Below are 19,163 nucleotides of genomic sequence, written 5' to 3'. Positions count from 1 at the left end.
TGCCCAGTGTGACGACAGCTTTGAGCTTGTCTAATTGCATTTTCCGTTACATATCTATGGAAATGGTTATCCATTCTTTGAGTATTCTTTCTTTTAGTAACCACAGCATAACACGAAAAAGCAATCCACACCCATTATGTTGCCTCCATCAGGATTAAGGCAAAAATTATGTGATCGGACCATGCACTACAGAGAGAATTGTTTTTTCGCAAGGACGGTTCGTATGTGAAATCGACTTCCGGCGGATGTTTTTCCCGCTACTTACGACATCCATAAATTCAAAGCAAGTGTCAATAAATACTACTCCCTCTTTCCCCCCACCTATCCTTAACTATCCTCTCCAACGCAATGCACTGCATACATAAGGGACATCCACTGCGTGTTGATTGAAAAAAAAAAAAAAGTTTTGAAATGTCTTTCACCACTTGATTTATCCATCGGGCTTTTGGTCGTTCCGGTTTCTTCATTCATTCTGATTTAGTCAACGCCACCGCTCGTTTAGTTTTTTTTAATCACCACCATCTCAAGTATTGCTTGTTGATATAATTCCTTGGATTTATATTTAAACAAGTAAAAAGGCATTAAGTTCGGCCGGGCCGAACTTTGGATATCCACCATCTCGGGTATATATGAAAACCTCCTTTCGTCACAATCCGGTAAAAATTGGATAACTTATGCACCCAAATTCGACACGGAAATTGAGTGGTCTAATAAGAATCAGTAACTGTTAAATTTTTATTTAAAATTTCAACAAAATCGGCACATCGGTCTATATGACAGTTATATTTAAATACAGTCCGATTTTTACCACATTTTAGTCGGAAGGCGGGTGGCCTAAAACTACTTAATGTTTCAAATTTCAGCGAAATCAGATCAGATCAGATAAAAAATAAAGCTTTTATTCGCTTTAGACCCTTTATCGGGATATCGTTCGTATGACAGCTATATCTAAATATAGTCCGATTCGAACCATATTTCGCACATATATCAGGTAACAAATAGAGATTTTATGTGCTTCAGACCCTTTATCGACAGATCGGTTATTTTGGCAACGATATCTAAATATAGCCCGATCTGAACCTTATTTGGGTCCTGTGTTAGAATGAGTAAAACTACTCAAAGTTTCAAATATCACCGAAATTGGTTAAAAAATAAAGCTTTGATGGGCTTCAGACCCTTTATCTGGGGATCGGTCTATATGGCAGCTATACCTAAATACAGTCCGATTTGATCCATATTTAGATCAGATATCAGAAGGCTTAAGATAACCCTCTGTTTTAAAAAAAGCTTTTATGGGCTTTAGACCCTTTATCTGGGGATCGGTCTATATGCAGCTATACCTAAATATAGTCCGATTTGATCCATATTTAGGTCAGATATCAGGAGGCTTAAGATAACCCTCTGTTTTAAATTTCAGCGAAATCGGGTAATAAAAAAAAAGCTTTTATGGGCTTCAGACCCTTTATCGGAAAATCGGTCTATATAGCAGCTATATCCAAATATGGTCCGATTTGGCCCGTTCAAGAACTTAACCAGCTTGCATCAAAAAGACGTATCTGTGCCAAATTTCAGCTCAATATCTCAATTTTTGAAGGCTCTAGAGTGATTACAACTTGGAATACATATACTTTGTAGGGTCGGCAATTAATATTTCGATGTGTTGTGATCCCACGGTGGTGGATAGAAAAAAGGATCGTTTATTCCCTGTAAATTTTATAATTCACACCAACACGGTCTGGATTTGTCTTCTAAACCTACTATAAGGCTCATTTTTTATCGCAATTAACTGAAATGGACCATTACGTGATATATAACGGTTAAAATCTAATTCCTTCACACATTTAAGCTAGCCAACAAAAATCATTTCATTCCTTTATCAACCATAGCAGTTTTATTTGCTACGTAGACACAGCAAAACATTGTAGAAATTACTCATTCTAGGTACATATATTCCCTATATGCACATACCCATATTCGAAGAAAGGCAAGGCAGCGTATGTATATACTACAACACGAGATGCTAACATTTGTCACTCTTACAACTGCATGTGGGGATATGACTGATGGTTGAGCGCCCAATAATCAACACTCAAGGGACAACCCCTTTAACAGATATTCAGATATTCACCCATAAAAACTCACCATTGGCTAAAAGAGAGATCATTCGATCGCCTGCAGTCGGTGGATAAACGTCGTTAAGCCTTGCAAAAAAAAAAACAGAAAAGAAACGCAAAACGGGCAACGACTCAAACAAAGAAACTAAAATTGATTTATTCAATTGAATAAATAGAAAAATAAGAAAAAAAAAATAATAGTGTTTCTAAGAATTTGTTTACACTCTTGAGAAAAAAAAAGAATCCTCATCACCCCCATTCCAATGGGAAACTTACGCGGTTTATTCAGTTTTGAATTTTTAGCCAGTAACTGAAGTGTCACAACCCGGGGATTTACCACTCGTAAGAAGTTCAATTACTCCCCAACAGAGTGTGAATGCGTTTTATCGTCTTAATAAGTGTCTAGAATAAATAAACGTTCCAACAAAGGAATCAAATTAAATAATTACTACATAAACAAGTGTGCAGACTAGAGTAAATGATCTTCTTGGTTTTGTGTAGCCAAAACAGCCGCAAAAACCTAAATAAAGGTTATTGGTGGCATCATAACGGCTGGTATCGGTGGTGAGATAAACGTCAAAGAGCAATTGTCAAAGAAATTTCAAGAGAAATCAATTTCCAACGGTGTGTTTACTTCGTCATAATTTGTGCTCTCTGGGAGAATTTTTTATAAGGTAATATCCAAGAAAATTATATTCTACCACTATAGTTTGCAATAGCAATGTGAGCAAGAAAGAAAAAAACTGCAGTATGTGAAAAACAAAAATGAAAACGAATGAACTGCTTGAAACGCCGGTTGTTATTATTGTTGTAGCCTCATTTTCATGTGGAGATGGCGATCCTCGTCAAGCTCCTGTAGGTGAGCAAGCTCGTTCCGGTCCAAAGGACCGATCGCCGCGGAAACAACGTTGCCATTGGTTATTTAAAGGCGCCAATAACTCGCCTTGTCATATCGAGCCAGTGCCGCCCGGCCTCTCACTGAGACTCTCTGCTCGATACCGCTGATTGTCCGCGACTGCCGTTGCAGCTCCTCCATCATATTTCCATTCATGTGGACGCGGCCGGTAGAACGCAGCTAAGCTTCTCGTGACAGCAATGAACATCACACACATCAGACCTCAATGTTCCAGCCTGTGTGGTGATTATGATACAAGATTGTTAAAAAGGGACAAATACGCTCAACAAAAAAGTTAATAGTAACTGTCTATAGCGTATTAGATACAGTGTTGCCACTCAAGAAAATTATTTCCTACCAAACGCGTTCAGACCCTTAATTGGGTCTGTCCCACTTACCTAACCCTAATTTTCCGAAACGCCAGATCTCGGAGATGGGTGGTGCGATTTAAACGAAATTTTGTGTGCTCTCATATAGCACGCTAAAAATAAAAATTTGGTATCCAAATTTCGGATGGGGTACCTAGGGGGGCCGCCCCACCCTTAAACCTACCAAACACATATTTAAACCAATCACGACAATATGGGACTCAAATGAAAGGTATTTAGGATAAGAAAACATATTTGATATCCAATTGTGGGACCAAGTGTTAGGGAGAGCACCCCAACCCCGAAAACACCCCTAAATCTGACATATTGACCCACCATGGCAATATAATATCCAAATGTGGGACCACGTTTCTGGGGGACCACCCCAATCCCCAAAACACCCCCAAATTGGGCATATTTATCGACCATGTCAATGTGCAGCTTAAATGACAGGTATTGGGGGGTAGAGCAAGAATTGATACCTAATTTCGGGACCAATTTTCCCAAAATACCCTACAAGCAGCAATTTTTTACTGATCATCGCAATATGGGGTTCAAATAAAGGTATTTGGGGTAGAATAGGAATTTGATATCCAAATGTAGGGCCATGTTTTTAGGACATCCCCCCCTCCCTTAAAACAACCCCAAAAGGTAACAAATTTTCGACCATGCCAATATGTGGCTCAAATAAAAGGTATTTGAGATTAGAAAACAAATTTGATAACCAATGTTGGGGCCATGTGCTTAGGGGACGCCTCATCCTGTAAACTCCCCTTAAACCAATGCCAATATGGGGTTAGAACATTAGAAAAAATAGGCTAGGGGCTATACAATCCGATTTCGCAGAAATTTTGCTCAACGAGCAGGGTATGGCAACGATTAGCAGCAAGCCACCTTAAAAATAGGTGGCGAATGGCCATCTCACACCTTATACCTGCGATCGTTGTTGACGCTATAAAAAACTCCTTTAAATTCATTGAGCTATTGTTAGTGTTTTTGCTGATGAGCATAAAATGATAGCTGGTCGTATTTTACATTTTGAGCAATACTAACGAGGGCTCATATTGACCGCAAATGAATAGAAGACACAGGTTAGGTAAGAGCGGCAGTCCTTAACAGACTCACTTAGACAATTTTAGATCCATTGTGATACCACAGTAGCGACAGACCAAGGTTCTGGTGGGAATTGAACCCACGACCCCTGCACGGGTAATCCAAGCACGCTGCCAACTCGGCTACCGGGGCGCCCTATAGAAGACACACACACACTGTTACCGTTCAAATTTTAAGAACTGAAATAAATTTGCGTGCTTTGTAATGGCTTGGGTAAAGAAAAGAATAGAAGTAAGTCTGACACTTTTGAACATACGGAGACAGACAGCATGTTCGTTACTGATAAAAGCAATTCTCATTCAAAAAAAAAAGAAAAAAAAAAAACGAGTGCAAAGAAACAACGGAGTGTATCTATGCCGCTCAACAACACTTGATGTTTCATTTCTCAAACCAAAGCAAGGGCTTCATATGACACACATCTTATTTGCAAACAACACACGATGTCCGACGACCTAATTGGAAAAAAACATGCCTTTGGGTATCTCTCACTCAATTGTTATATGTGCGTGTGTTTATAACTAACTTTGTTTTTAGGTGGCATGCGTAACAGACAATAGCTTTGCACCAAATTGAAAAATAAAACATGCCTTCGGGCATCTCTCACTCTATTGTTATATGTGCGTGTGTTTCTAACTTTGTTTTTAGGTGGCATGCGTAGCAGTTAATGGCTTTGGTCAAAGTGGCTATTGGGTGCCAAATTTAAAGTCTCATGCAGTTCTCTGACAACGAGTTGTGTTAGGCCTCTCAACATTCGAACTAAGTATGGCCATATAGCGCCGATATAACGGCCATATATACAAATCTTGCGGTTTAAGGCCTTTCGCCCGCATCCACCACGATACGATTTCACTGAAATTTGGGACTTTAAACTTTGCTAGCCTCTACACATTCTTCTTAAAGGTAGTGGAAATCGGACTATGTAGCTGTAGCTGATGTAGCTGCCATACAAACAAATGTCTAATTTTACGGTCTGACGCATCTTTTTATAGGTTTATGACGAAATGTTGTTTATATAGGGTAGTGCTTATTCAATGTTGGGTCATTTTACTTTTTTTAATGTTGCTTTTTACTATTTTTTACATATAACATTTCTGCAAATCAGCTCATATTTTCAAATGTGTCCCATATAAAACATTTTTCCAAGTTGACTCCCTTTTTTTGAGCCTGTTCTGTTATTACTTTCGACATCCAATTCAAGCTGTCAAATCAACATATTTTTCAATGTAATTTTAAAACACCTGGAAGGTGATTTTATCAGATTTCAATGAAATTTCGCATTTTAGTTCCGCGCTTAGTCCCTATATTCATACCCAGTATGCCATATAAATCGATTTCCGGATTTGATTTTTGATTATTTGGACAAAATATTCCTATTCACTTTGATGAAATTTTGCACATGTGGTACTAACATGTTAACAAGTGTTTAATATAGATCAGTCCTACGGATTTGCTTTCTTAAATACTTTTTTCACAATTCACAGAATTCCTGTGATAAGACCATGAATGCCATAACTTTCTTGCGAATAAAGCTAGCTTCCTTATGAACCCACTTCGGTTTGACTTTTGAGACATTAGCAGGAAAAAATATGTACGATGTAGTTTTAATTTCCACGTCGAAGACACACGTATGTCCATCAACACTCAGACTAATACCATCCAGATTGGTCCATTGAAATAGTAAATCATATACAAGTTTTCGAATTACATATGTCTCTAATTCAGTTTTCTCTACCCATATGCATATATTGGCTACAAATTTATATACTAGAAATATTTTTTATGAAATAATTTCTATATCTGCGGTTGTTATGTGTCTTGAGTTATGGTACTTTGAACAAAAGTACTTATTTTTATACAAATTAATAACAAAATCTTTCTTGGACAGACAAACATTAGCCATAAAAAAAAGAAAAATATATCTGAAGAAACTAGTAATTCAATCGCAATCATTTAACCCATTTAGGCCTGACCCTCAGTTTCCTTGTCCGTTTTTGATGAAATTTCATATAGGTATTTATTGGAGGCCACCGTAGGGCAGAGGATAGCATGTTCCCGCCTATGACGTTGAACGCCAGTGTTCGAATCCTGGCGAAACCATCAGGCAAAATTTTCATCGGTGGTTTTCCCCTCCTAATGCTGGCAACATGTTAAAACTGTTTTCTACAATAAGTCTTATAACAATTTTTTGATTTGAATGCAATGTGCATGCATATTAACAATACTTAGATGACGTCAGATTCGGATATATGACTTTAATTGTGACATTCAATACAATTCTACATATTATTTATGTCTATTGTAGACACAAAACGTCGACGCTAGCTGGAAGGGAATATTTCCGTCTAAAGCCTAGTACTAAGTTCATTCGCAGCGAAATTTGCATAGATTCATTGCGAAATCTGACGGCAGACGGATTGCGAAATCTGACAAACAGCTTACTTATGCCGTAGGCAGTTCGTACTATGCGTCCTAGAGTGAAATGGGCCTTAATTCGTGCCGCCTTTAAAATTTTACCGAAAATCCATTAAAAATCGAAATTTCTCTTGGAAACTTAAAATGGCATAGTTTGCGTCCTAGAGAGAAAAGGACCTTAATTCGTGGCCGAAATCTGACGGCGGTCGTATTGCGAAACCTGACAAACAGCTTACTTATGCCATAGGCAGTTCGTACTATGCGTCCTAGAGTGAAATGGGCCTTAATTCGTGACCCCATTAAAAATTTTAAAATTTATAAATCCATTAAAAATTTTAAATTTCTCTTGGAAAACTTAAAATGGTTGTATCTCCTAAACTATGCGTCCTAGAGGGCAAAGGCCCTTAATTCGTGACCTGTATCTCCTAAACAATGCGTCCTAGAAGGAAATGGCACTTAATTCGTGACACCATTAAACATTTAAAAATTTCACTGAAAATAGAAGAATCCTTCGATGACGAGACATACACTTTGGCGGTATGCATTCGCATCGAGGGGGCCTTTAACAGTGTGGATCTGTGTGGGAGGATCTGTTCCTTAGGGACTGATGTCATATAAGATAAAGGCCAAAAAGGGTATAGGGCATCCTACTGGGGGCATTTTATCGCTACTGCTATGCTTGGCTACCATGAATAACCTATTTAGGATGCTGACTGAGAAGGGATTTGAAGTCGTCTGCCACGCAGACGATGTTATGTTAACCCAAAGACGAATATGGCCAATTTGTCGCACCACGTTTTCTCAACAGAACGTTTGCGATATCCGAAGAGGTCAATTACTAAGCAGTGATCTTGGACGGGAACATGGGCTGGAAGTGTCACATTCAGGAGCAGGTCACACCATCGCTGTATAATCGAGGCGACGATAGGAAACCTAGAAGGAATGGAAGAGGTTTCGGATCGCATTCCTATGACGACACTTGAGTTGCGAGGCACTGCTGTCAGCGGCACAGTTTTGTATTTGCGGCTCTGAAAGTTCATGCTTCACGAATGGATAAAAGCTAGAGGACATGGCCTGGGAAGAACGTTGAGTGTGAACTGGACATCAATGGTGAAACAACCAGGACGGTAAGGTCACGAACAGTCTTGAAGTGTAAGAAGATTTTGACGCCTTCCCTGAGAATGGCATACCCGCATTGTTTGGGTGCGGCATGAAAGAATAGAGGATTTGGACATGAAGGCCAGAGGAATGCCGTCAATAAACTTGGACATGGGCAACGAACGCACTGTAAAACAGTGAAACGGCCAGTAGGACAACGAAAATCCTATGGGGAGATCCGGATCGTGAGAAGTCGAGGCTATTACTGAAAGGAAGTAACAGGGAGAACAGTATAAATTTCGTTATAATAACAGAACACATAGGACTTCGAGCACACTTATGCAGTTTAGGTGCAGCAAGTGATAGCGTATGAAGGACATGTAGGAAAAATGATGAAACGCTGTATCATTTTCTATGCCATTGCCCGGCTTTTGTGGCTAACAGACTCCGGCACTTAAGTGGCCACACAATACTAGACATGAAACGAAATAGGTGAGTGGAATGAAGAACGATTAGGGTGTTGCACGAAATACCTGGCTTAGATTTTTTAGGACCCACCCAACAGGACACTTACCTTACTTTGGGTAATATGGGTATAAAATGAAAGATATTTAAGAGTAGAGTACGTACTTGGAACAAAAATGTCATCTTAAGTGTCGGGGGGGGGGGGGGGTTCCCCACCTCCAAAAACACCACCCAACAGGACACTTATCGCTTTGGGCAAAATGGGTATTAAATGAAAGGTATTTAAAAGTAGAGTACAAATCTGACTTAAGAATTTATTCCTTGGTCCCTGAGGGGCCTTCTCATCCCCCAAACTCCCCAGCTGGACATATTGGGACAATATGTATATCAAGTGAAAGGTATTTAAAAGTATAGTAAAAAGATGATATAAAATTTATTCCTTGGTGTCTGAGGCGCCCCCCACCTCTCAACTGGACACATTTACCGATTGGAACAATATGGGTTTCACATGAAAGGTATTTGAAAATTGAGTACACATCTGTTATAAGGATTCCGTCCAAGGTGTCCACGTTGCCTCTCCAACCGCAAAAACCCCCAAAACGAGCATGAATGTCCAACGTCATAAAATGGGTATAAAATGAAAGGTCTTTGAGAGATGACTACGAATCTGATTTACACATTTGGGACAGAGTCTGGGATCGGCCACCCAATACGCTTCAATAAGACGTGTAGTTCGATCGGAAAAATATGGTAAACGAAAGTTCTATGACAATAGAATTCGAATCTAATGTTGATATAGGGATTCAAATATCTGGGTCATAGGCCGAAAGGATAAACTCGGCGTCTCGGTGGGCTACACATCAATAAGAAGTATCTGTGTAAAATTACTCGGTTTAAACGCCAACATTATTTTGACAGGCGGCTGAGACAACAAGGGTGGTTGGACTTAGAATCTGAAAATAATTGCGAATATGCTTTATAGGCTCGTTCATCAATATTTCTAAGTGTTACAAACATTATGACAAAAGGTGCGTGCTATTCACGATATGTAATCTCATGGTACACATCGTGTGCTACGCACGAAATATTAAATATAAAAAATTGATTTTCAAATGAATATGCATTTCTCTCGACTAAAGCGATCTCTTATTTATCTTTTTTTTTTTTATTGAACATATAAAGTAGACACATGACTGTAAAAAGAAGTACAATTCTTGAGAGAATACATGCCTTTTACAGAACGCTCTACTTGTATTTAACGCACATAAGGAAAGCCTTGTGGATACAGAAAGTGACAGCAAGTGAAAGTAAAGCACATGTTGCGTAATAACACCCAGTAAAACCGCCATCCTATGCAAATGCAAATTTTAGCCATAAATATTCCACTAGGGAACAGTCGATTGGGATAACTCATTAACCAAGGGCTTATATTAAGGAACAGTGGCAAACTTCTCACATATCAATAAGTGACGTCCGATTCAAGTTTAAGCTCAATGATAAGGGGCTTCCTTTTTATAGTCGAGTCCGAGCGGCGTGCCGCAGTACGACACCTCTTTGGAGAGATGCTTTACATGGCATAGTACCTCATAAATGTTGCCAGCATTAGGAGGGGAAAACCACCGCTCGCCAGGATTCAAACCCAGGCGTTCAGCGTCATAGGCGGACATGCTAACCTCTGCGCCTTCCGCCATCCTATGGCAATTGTTTTTTACAAACATTACCCCCTCTCCCCTCCAAACCTGAACTTTCCAAACGTCAACGAAATGCGCTGCATATATAGGGGACATCCCCTGCGTGTCGGTTACGAAAAAAATATTCGTTCAACTGACGGGAAATGATATCGAGTTGAGTATTGCAAACAAAGCAAATAAATACATATATTTTTATTTCTTTTACAATTTTTTTTTCAACAATAGTTTCCAAAGCGCCACTTTATATTGATAAAATCTACTAAGGGTCTTTCCCTCTACTACGGTTTTTATCTTTGTACTCAGAACAAATTTATTGGTTAATCATGGATAGCTAGACAAAGTATGACTATACAATTTAAAGCAAAGCAACTTATGGGCACATTCGCAAAGTACGTGATTTTTTAAATTCAAATTTGAATAATAATGTTTTTTGTACAAGGATAAAAGGTCATATTGTAGTCTTGATTGTGTGGTATTGCCCAGGATATTTTACTTTTTATGATGGAAGTATTAACATGTACAAATACATATGTACTTAAAACCAACAACATATCTTCGTCTCATTATACTATGACTTAACCAACAAATGCTTTTAGAATGATCTAACAGACCAAAGGCTGCTAGTTTGAACCTCGCTCCTAAAATATTTGCTGTACGACAAGAATCAGGTCCGCACTTATGATTGTTGCTAATGCCCAAATTCACAAAATTTATTGTAGCTTCAAAGTAGGTTTTTTGACAGTTATATAAAGGAAACCTGTCAAATAAACCTACTTTAAAGATTCAATAAGAATGTGGACTTTTTTTATTTAAGTCTATAGATAATAAATACCCTTACAGACTTATAACAAAATATTTTTACAAATGTATTAACCTAAGAATTTAAAAATAATGTAATATTCCTTTTTAAATTTTCTCGATTCTCATATAGATCTATTATATCTTTCAGTTGATTATATTGATAACGTAGGTGCCGAAAAGTATTGGCATTATTGGCATAGTTGGTTCTATAATAAGAAATTTTCAAAAGATCAAAATATCTGGTAGGTCTGATAGGAACGTTGAAGAAAATTCGACTCAAAAGAACGCAAAAATCTATTTGACCATAAATTAATTTAGTCAAAAACGAAATGTTTAGCATGGTGCTACGACTTTTTAATGTATGGAGCTTTATAAGATTTAACCGGCACTCCTACGAAGGTAATGAACTTCTGTCCTACCCATTTTGACGGAGACAAACTAATAGAAATTGTTTTTGAACCGATTCTATCAAATCAGAATGAATATTGTAGTACGTATCCCATACCACTGAACCGTACTCGAGAATACTTCTGAATAGCGACGTATATAAGTTTTTTGTCACAGAGAAATCATTAAGTTCTTTACTCCAGCGTTGCATAAAACCAAGAGCACCACGTGCTTTGTTTACAACCATTGAGATGTGTTGACGGAAGTTTAAGCGTTGGTCTAGAAGAAATCAAAGGTCTTTAAAGTTTAGACTACTTCAAGTTTTAAGAGAGGCTATTCTTGAATATTGAATTCCATAAAGTTCTGGTTGCACCATTCGTAAAGAGTATCAAGGTCTTACTGAAGATAACACTGTTTTTCAGAGTCTATCGTTGATCTGAAGATCTTTACATCATCTGCATACATCAAAATTTTCGAGTGCTTTAAAGTTTAAAGGGAAATCGTTTATGAACAAACAAAACAGCACAGGGTTAAGATGACTATCCTGTGGAACACCTGAGGAGACAACAATTGATTTGGAAGCTGCAGTACCAAATTTAACTCTTCGAGTACGTCCAGTCAGATATGATCTGATTCACTTAAGTAAAGAAGAACTGAAACCAATAAGGTCTATTTTTCTTAACAGAAGGTTGTGGTTGTCTTTATCAAATGCTTTACTAAAATCGGTATAGAAAGTATCGATTTGGTAGCGTTCCCTGAAGCCATCGTTGACCGAAATAAATAAATCCGCAATTACTTTTTGGGCAACCCAATATGTTGAAGGTCATGGGAGAAGCCGTTGTACAAAATTGTAGCCAAATTGGACAATAACTGCGCCCCCTAGAGGTTCAAGAAATCAAGATCCCAGATCGGTTTATATGGCAGCTATATCAGTTTATGTACCGATTTGCGCCATACTTAGCGCAGTTGTTATGAGTCATAACAAAACACCTCATGCAAAATTTCAGCCAAATCGGATGAGAATTGCGCCCTCCAGCGGCTCAAGAAGCCAATACCCAAGATCGGTTTATATGGCAGCTATATCAAAACATGGACCGATTTGGCCCCTTAATAATCGCAACCGACCTACGCTAATAAAAACTATTTGTGCAAAATTTCAAGCGCCTAATACTTACTCCTTCGAAAGTTAGCGAGCTTTCGACAGACTGAGGACAGGCTAATTGGACTTAAAATGACATGACGATCAAGAATATACATATATACTTTATGGGGTCTTAGACGCATATTTCGAGGTGTTACAAACAGAATGACGAAATTGGTATACCCCCATCTTATGGTGGAGGGTATAATTTGTTGTTGTTGTAGACACATTGCATGTGGTGATAGCGATGTTGGTTGAACTCCTAAAGATGAGTAAGCTCGTTTTGGTCTATAGGACCGTGCTCAATTTACCAGTGCGAGTGTCGTGGGTTCGATTCCCACCAGAGACCTGGTCTGCCGCAACTCTAGCATCACAATGGACTTAAAGAGTTTAAGTGAGTCTACTTAGAACATAGACTCTAACCTGGCCTATAGCAATAGGAACCATTTGTTGAAACATTCGGGATATTACACTCATATGAAAGAGTGCTGTCTGATTCCTATAGTGGAGTCTATGCCAAATAGATATTAGGATATGGATCGATAGTACTTGACATTTTGGTTAACGTTAAACGTCAGATGTTGATTTCGGTCTACAAAAAATGTCGATATATTCCCAAATATCTGTGGCCACACATCAAAATCTAAGACTTCTTGCTTGGATATGTATCTACTCCATCAAGTGGGCTCATTTGTTAAGCATAAACATACGCTTCAATTCATTCGATTCTCTGGGAATCGCTAGGACTTGGATTTTTGTGGTCATTTTAAAATCTTAAAAGTAGTTGCGTTGTCGGCATCTTTGGCCAGCCGACCGGCTCATTTCTTAGGTATGTATAAACAATAACACCCAACAATTCATTCACTTTACTGTGAAATGGAAGATCAATGAATAAAACCAACTCGTGTTAATGCCCACCAACACTTGCCAATTTCATCGCTGCATGATTGATAATGACCATTTGAGTGTTTTTTTATGAGCGATGGCTTTGTTTTGGTCTAACTTTAGCAATTTCTTCGAAATCGTCGTATCGCCATATAGTGCATGTGTACATGCGTTTTGTGGAATGCAGTAATTTTCTCGCTGTACTTGAAATTGTAGGGAAAATCGTGTATATGGAAAGCAATAAAAAACCAATCACGTATGCCTAGCTTAAAAAATATGTTTATTTCTGAAAATTATAGATGGATACATGAAAAGAACGTTTATAAATAAAACAAGTAAAAGTGTGCTAAGTTCGGCCGGGCCGAATCTTATGTACCCTCGACCATGGATCGCATTTGGCGAGTTCTTTTTCCGGTATCTCTTTTTAGGCGAACAAAGGGCAAAAGGAAAGAATTGCTATGCTATTGGAGCTATATCAAGTTAAGGTCCGATTTGGACCATAATTGATTTGAATGCTGGGGACCCTATTAGAAGACATTATGTACAATTTCACCCAATTCGAGTAATAATTGCGCCCTTTAGGGGCTCAAGAAGCAAAATAAGGAGATCGTTTTATAGGGGAGCTGTATCAGGCTATAGACCGATTCAGACCATATTTGACAAGTATGGTGAAGGTCATAAAAGAAGCCGTTGTACAAAATTTCAGCCAAATCGGATAAGAATTGCAACCTCTGGAGGTTCAAGAATTCAAGACCCCAGATCGGTTCATATGACAGCTATATATGGTTATGGACCGATTTGAACCATACTAAGCACAGTTGTTGGAAATCATAACAAAACATCTTATGGAAAATTTCAGCCAAATCGGATTAGAAGTGCAAATCGGATTGAACCATACTTAGCACAGTTGTTGGAAAACATAACAACACGTCTTATGCAAAATTTCAGCCAAATCTGATAAGAATTGCGACCTCTGGAGACTCAAGAAGCCCAGATCGATTTATATGACAGCTATATAAGGTTATGGACCGATTTGAGCCATATTTAGCACAGTTGTTGGAAATCATAGCAAAACATCTTATGCAAAATTTCAGCCAAATCGGATAAGAAGTGCGCCCTCTAGAGGCTCAAGAAATCAAGATCCCAGATCGGTTTAAATGGCATCTATTTAAAAACATGAACCGATATGGCCCATTTACAATCCCAATCGACCCACAATAATAAGAAATATTTGTGCAAAATTTCAAGCGGCTACCTTTGCAAATTGCAAATTTTGCCCATAAACATTCCACTAAGGAACAGGGGCAAACTTCTCACAAATCAATGAGTGCAGTCCGATTCAAGTTTAAGCTCAATGATGAGGGGCCTCCCTTTTATAGCCGAGTCCGAACGGCGTGCCGCAGTGCGACACCTCTTTGGAGAGAAGTTTTACATGGCATAGTACCTCAAAAATATTGCCAGCATTAGGAGGGGAAAACCACCACTGAAAATTTTTTCTTATGGTCTCGCTACCTTTACTCCTTCGAAAATTAGCGTACGTTCGACAGACAGACGGACGGACGGACATGGCTTAAAATCGACTTAAAATGTCATGATGATCAAGAATATGGGATCTCAGACGAATATTTCGAGGAGTTACAAACAGAATGACGAAATTTGTATACCTCCATCCTATGGTGGAGGGTATAAAAAAGTAATTCTATGTGTCATTGGCCGTTATCAAAAATATTTCGTTCGTGTGTAAAATTTACGTCAAACGCAGACGCGGGCGGGCTTATTAGATTTTAAGTCGATAAAGTGAATTCAGGCCATAGGAGGCCACTGTAGCGGTTAGAGGTTAGCATGTCCGCCTATGACGTTGAACGCCTTCGAATCGTGGTGAGACCATCAGAAAAAAAATCGGCGGTGTTTTTCCCCTCCCAATGCTGACTACATTTGTGAGGTATCCTTCATTTATTCGTCCTCTTTAGGTTTACCTAAATTTGAGCTTGAATATTTCTGAGGCAGCTCCATTCTTGGGTATTTTTCTTTAATTCGTGTTAAGTCATTTGGTTTATTTTATTTTTGGAGTAGGGTTAGATTAGGTTGAAAGGGGGTGCGGAATCCGCACCATGCCACTATGGACGTTTTAAACGAACCGAAATCGAAATAAATTTTTACCAATAATGTGATTTAATAAATTTTACCACCTCTTCCCTGCAGTCTTCAAAATGGACGGCGCCATCATACCGACCAAAGAGAATCCCCGCCTGCACGCGGGTATATTTTCTCAGCTCTTTTTCAACTGGATAATGTCGTTGTTGTACAAAGGTTCGAAAAGAGGTCTCACTGAAGAGGATTTACCCAAGTGTCTGCCAGATGATGAGTCCAAAGTGTTGGGCGATAAATTACAAAAGTAAGTGTGCGGCACTGGCGATGTTTAGAGCATTAGGCAGTACAATTCAAAAATTTACATCATTTACAGAAATTGGCTTAAAGAGCTAGGCAAAGCTGCAAACGGACATCGCCTACCTAAGCTACGAAATGCAGTTTGGCATACTTTCTGGCCCTTGGCGGTGACAGATGGTTTTATTTGCTTGATCTATATAATGCTAAAGTAAGTCACATATCTGATGAGAAACTAAGTTCAGACCATCGTGAAACTGAAAAAAAAAAAACAATCATTTACTTGCAGATCCCTAATTCCCTTGTTCTTGGCACAATTGCTTGTGGAATTACCCAATGCCTATAAGCCCGATCTTTTGGAGGTGGGAATTGCAAATACTACATATGTGGCCGTTTCGACCCTCGATGGTGATGCATGGAGCCCTTGGGACTGGCTGTCATGGCTTTGGCATGATACCTACTGCTTGGGTGGCCTTTTGGTGGGCTCCACTTTGATTGGTTGCTTCATGAATCACCATGTAGATCAGAGACAAAAACGTATGGGTGCCAAAATGAGAATTGCTTGTTGTTCTCTGATTTTTAGAAAAGTGAGTTGAGCAGAATGCATTAATGCCCCGAATATTTTGTGTGAAAGTTTTCTTCATGTTTGCCATAGGCTACCAAACTCTCATTGAAATCTGCAGGGGACATTTCTGCGGGTCATATAGTCAACCTTCTATCCAACGACGTCAATCGTTTGGACATTGGCTTCGTTTTTGCCCACTACTTGTGGATTTTACCCATCCAAACTGTACTTATTGGCTATCTGATTTGGCTGCGCATGGGCTATGCCGCTATTATTGGCGTTGTTGCTCTCTTATTGCAAACGATTCCCTTGCAGTTAAGTCTAAGCAAATGGACCGCCAGGCTGCGCAAACGCATTGCCATACGCACTGATGATCGCATCAGCAAAATGAATGAATTGATTCGCGGCATTCCGGTTATTAAGATGTACTCTTGGGAGAAGTCATTCGAGAAGAAGATCAAGGAAGCTAGGCGTTTGGAGATACAGGAGACTCGCCGTGCTGCCTATTTGCGGAGCTTCTACTTGAGTAGCATGATATTGCCAGAGCGCATAACCTTGTTCATTACCATTGTTGCCGCCGTTCAAATGGGAGTTACTATGACGGCCGATATGATATTCTCGATTGCCAATTTGTATCACGTCTTTCAGCTGGTAGCGGGTATTTTCTGTCCCATGGGAATTTCTTTTGCCGCCGAGGCATTTACATCTTTGAATCGTATTGAAAAGTTTTTACTCTACCATGATAAGAAAACGATAGAGGGTCGTGCAAGACCAACTCGTTTCAATGCCATTGAAATGGAAGATGTCGAAGCATCCTGGACTGCCAACAGTGACACTGCCATACCCATTGAGAATGTCTCTGCAAAAGATCCAAGCATGCAGAAACTGATACCTCTTGCAAAGACTCCTAAAGCGACGCTGCAGAATATCAGCTTGGTGATACCTCATGGAACATTATGTGCAATTGTGGGACCAGTTGGAGCTGGCAAGGTACTGAACCAATGCACGTTTGATTGTGCAAAGCAAACTTACTGTCATTTTTTTTTTCTTTTCAGAGCTCCATATTCCATGTGATTTTAGATGAACTTGAGCACCAAAGCGGCAGCGTCAAAGTAGACGGTCCAATTTCTTATGCTTCGCAAGATGCCTGGCTATTTCCGACATCTGTAAAATCGAATATTGTATTTGGACAAAGAGAAGATGCTGATCGTTACCAAAGCGTCATCGAAAGTTGTGAGCTGCTAGCCGATTTTAAGCAACTGCGTCACGGAGACAAAACCTTGGTGGGAGAAGGTGGTGCCTCATTATCGGGCGGTCAAAAGGCGAGGGTAAATCTAGCACGAGCTGTTTACAATGAAAATGCCTCCGTATACCTATTCGACGATCCCTTAAGTGCGGTGGATGCTCGTGTTGGACGAGAACTGTTCAACAACGTTATTGGTCCAAATACCAGGTTGCTGCAAGGCAAAACCAGAGTTTTGATAACACACCAGATGCAGTACTTAAAGTACGTAGATCAAATCATTTTGGTTCAGGAGGGCAAGATCACAGCCGCGGGCAATTGGGAAAATATGCGAGAATATCTTTCGGATCAGGTTTTGGATTTGGCAAACAGTAGTCCTTTGGAAGGCGAGGTAAATCAAATTAATGAAACTGACAACCAACTGCTTGCCAATGGCGTGTCAGAGGAGAAGGAAAACGGCTTCCACAAATTGGTAAGTAGAGCAATTCGAACTCATTTTCAAGTCTTTCAAATATTCCACTTCAATTGATAGCTTCCTGCAAACGACTCCGATGACAATAAATTGGTGGCCGAAGATCAGGGTAAAGGAACTGTTAAGGCCGCAATCTGGTGGGAATATTTTCATGCAGGCAATAGCGTTGCTGGTTTGCTGTTCATTGCCTTCATACTGTTGATATCGCAGGTGATTTGTAGTGGTGCGGATTACTTTGTCAACGTGTATACGAAAATAGTCTTCATGGATCTTTTGAATCAGACAATCGCCATTTCCGAGGACACGTGTCTCATTATCTACACTGCCCTCATAGCAGCTGTAGTTATTGTAAGTTGGAGAGCATTATTGATATCCTCCATTGTATGCTCATTTGCCATCTACTTACAGATGATCATACTTCGTTGCTATCTCTTCCTGAAAACATGCATGCACGCCTCCAAAGTACTTCACGAACGAATGTTCTCTTGCATTCTGAAGGCAACCATGAGTTTCTTTGACGAAAATCCCTCGGGTCGTATCTTGAATCGCTTCTCTAAAGACATGGGTGCCATGGATGAGAGCTTGCCCAGATTTATGTCGGAATTCACGCATTTGGCCCTAGTAATGTTGGGTGTTTTGGTGGTTATATGTATTATGAATCCCTTGCTTCTGGCAGCTGTGTTCCTTGTGGCACTGATTGACTATTTCATCATTAAACTTTACCTGAGAGCGTCTCAAGATCTTAAGCGTTTGGAGGGAATAAGTAAGGTGGCCAATTAGTTGATGTTTTCTTTTTTATTCAATGTGTCTAAACAAAATTTTCAGGACGCAGTCCAGTCTTTTCGCACGTATCATCTTGCCTACGGGGCTTGGCTACCATAAGGTCACGCAATTTAGAAAATAGCATGGTCGAAGAATTCGACAGACTGCAGGACCTTCACAGTGCAGCCTATCACCTGACTCTCACTTCTAACACAGCATTGGGCTTGTGGTTGGATTGTGCCAACGTTTGCATACTCTTGAATTTCGTGACGTTCTCTTTCATTATTTTTAACAACGGTGAGAAAGGTTTACTTCGCTATAGGAGGTTATAATATTTCAATCTTTCTCTCGCCCGTTTTTTTTTTC

General features: G+C 39.4%; 1 protein-coding gene across 4 annotated transcripts in view; it reads left to right on the top strand.

The window, feature by feature from the left end:
• Nucleotides 1-19,163, top strand: part of LOC106091917 (probable multidrug resistance-associated protein lethal(2)03659) — a 32,427-nt gene that overhangs the window by 12,153 nt on the left and 1,111 nt on the right. For 3 of the 4 annotated variants that reach the window (XM_059366933.1, XM_059366932.1, XM_059366936.1), the window contains 8 exons: nucleotides 15,573-15,765; nucleotides 15,835-15,966; nucleotides 16,045-16,342; nucleotides 16,411-17,310; nucleotides 17,376-18,035; nucleotides 18,096-18,383; nucleotides 18,444-18,798; nucleotides 18,861-19,094. In XM_059366933.1, coding sequence (XP_059222916.1) covers nucleotides 15,581-15,765; nucleotides 15,835-15,966; nucleotides 16,045-16,342; nucleotides 16,411-17,310; nucleotides 17,376-18,035; nucleotides 18,096-18,383; nucleotides 18,444-18,798; nucleotides 18,861-19,094 — 3,052 coding nt within the window. In that variant the 5' untranslated portion in view covers nucleotides 15,573-15,580. Of the gene's footprint in view, nucleotides 1-2,214; nucleotides 2,789-15,572; nucleotides 15,766-15,834; nucleotides 15,967-16,044; nucleotides 16,343-16,410; nucleotides 17,311-17,375; nucleotides 18,036-18,095; nucleotides 18,384-18,443; nucleotides 18,799-18,860; nucleotides 19,095-19,163 lie in introns of those variants that run through there. The other variant, XM_059366935.1, reaches the window with a different exon arrangement.

Source organism: Stomoxys calcitrans, chromosome 4 (assembly GCF_963082655.1).
Source record: "Stomoxys calcitrans chromosome 4, idStoCalc2.1, whole genome shotgun sequence".
In the NCBI taxonomy this organism is placed as follows: Eukaryota; Metazoa; Arthropoda; class Insecta; order Diptera; family Muscidae; genus Stomoxys; species Stomoxys calcitrans.
This window is presented reverse-complemented; position numbering and strand designations above follow the sequence as displayed.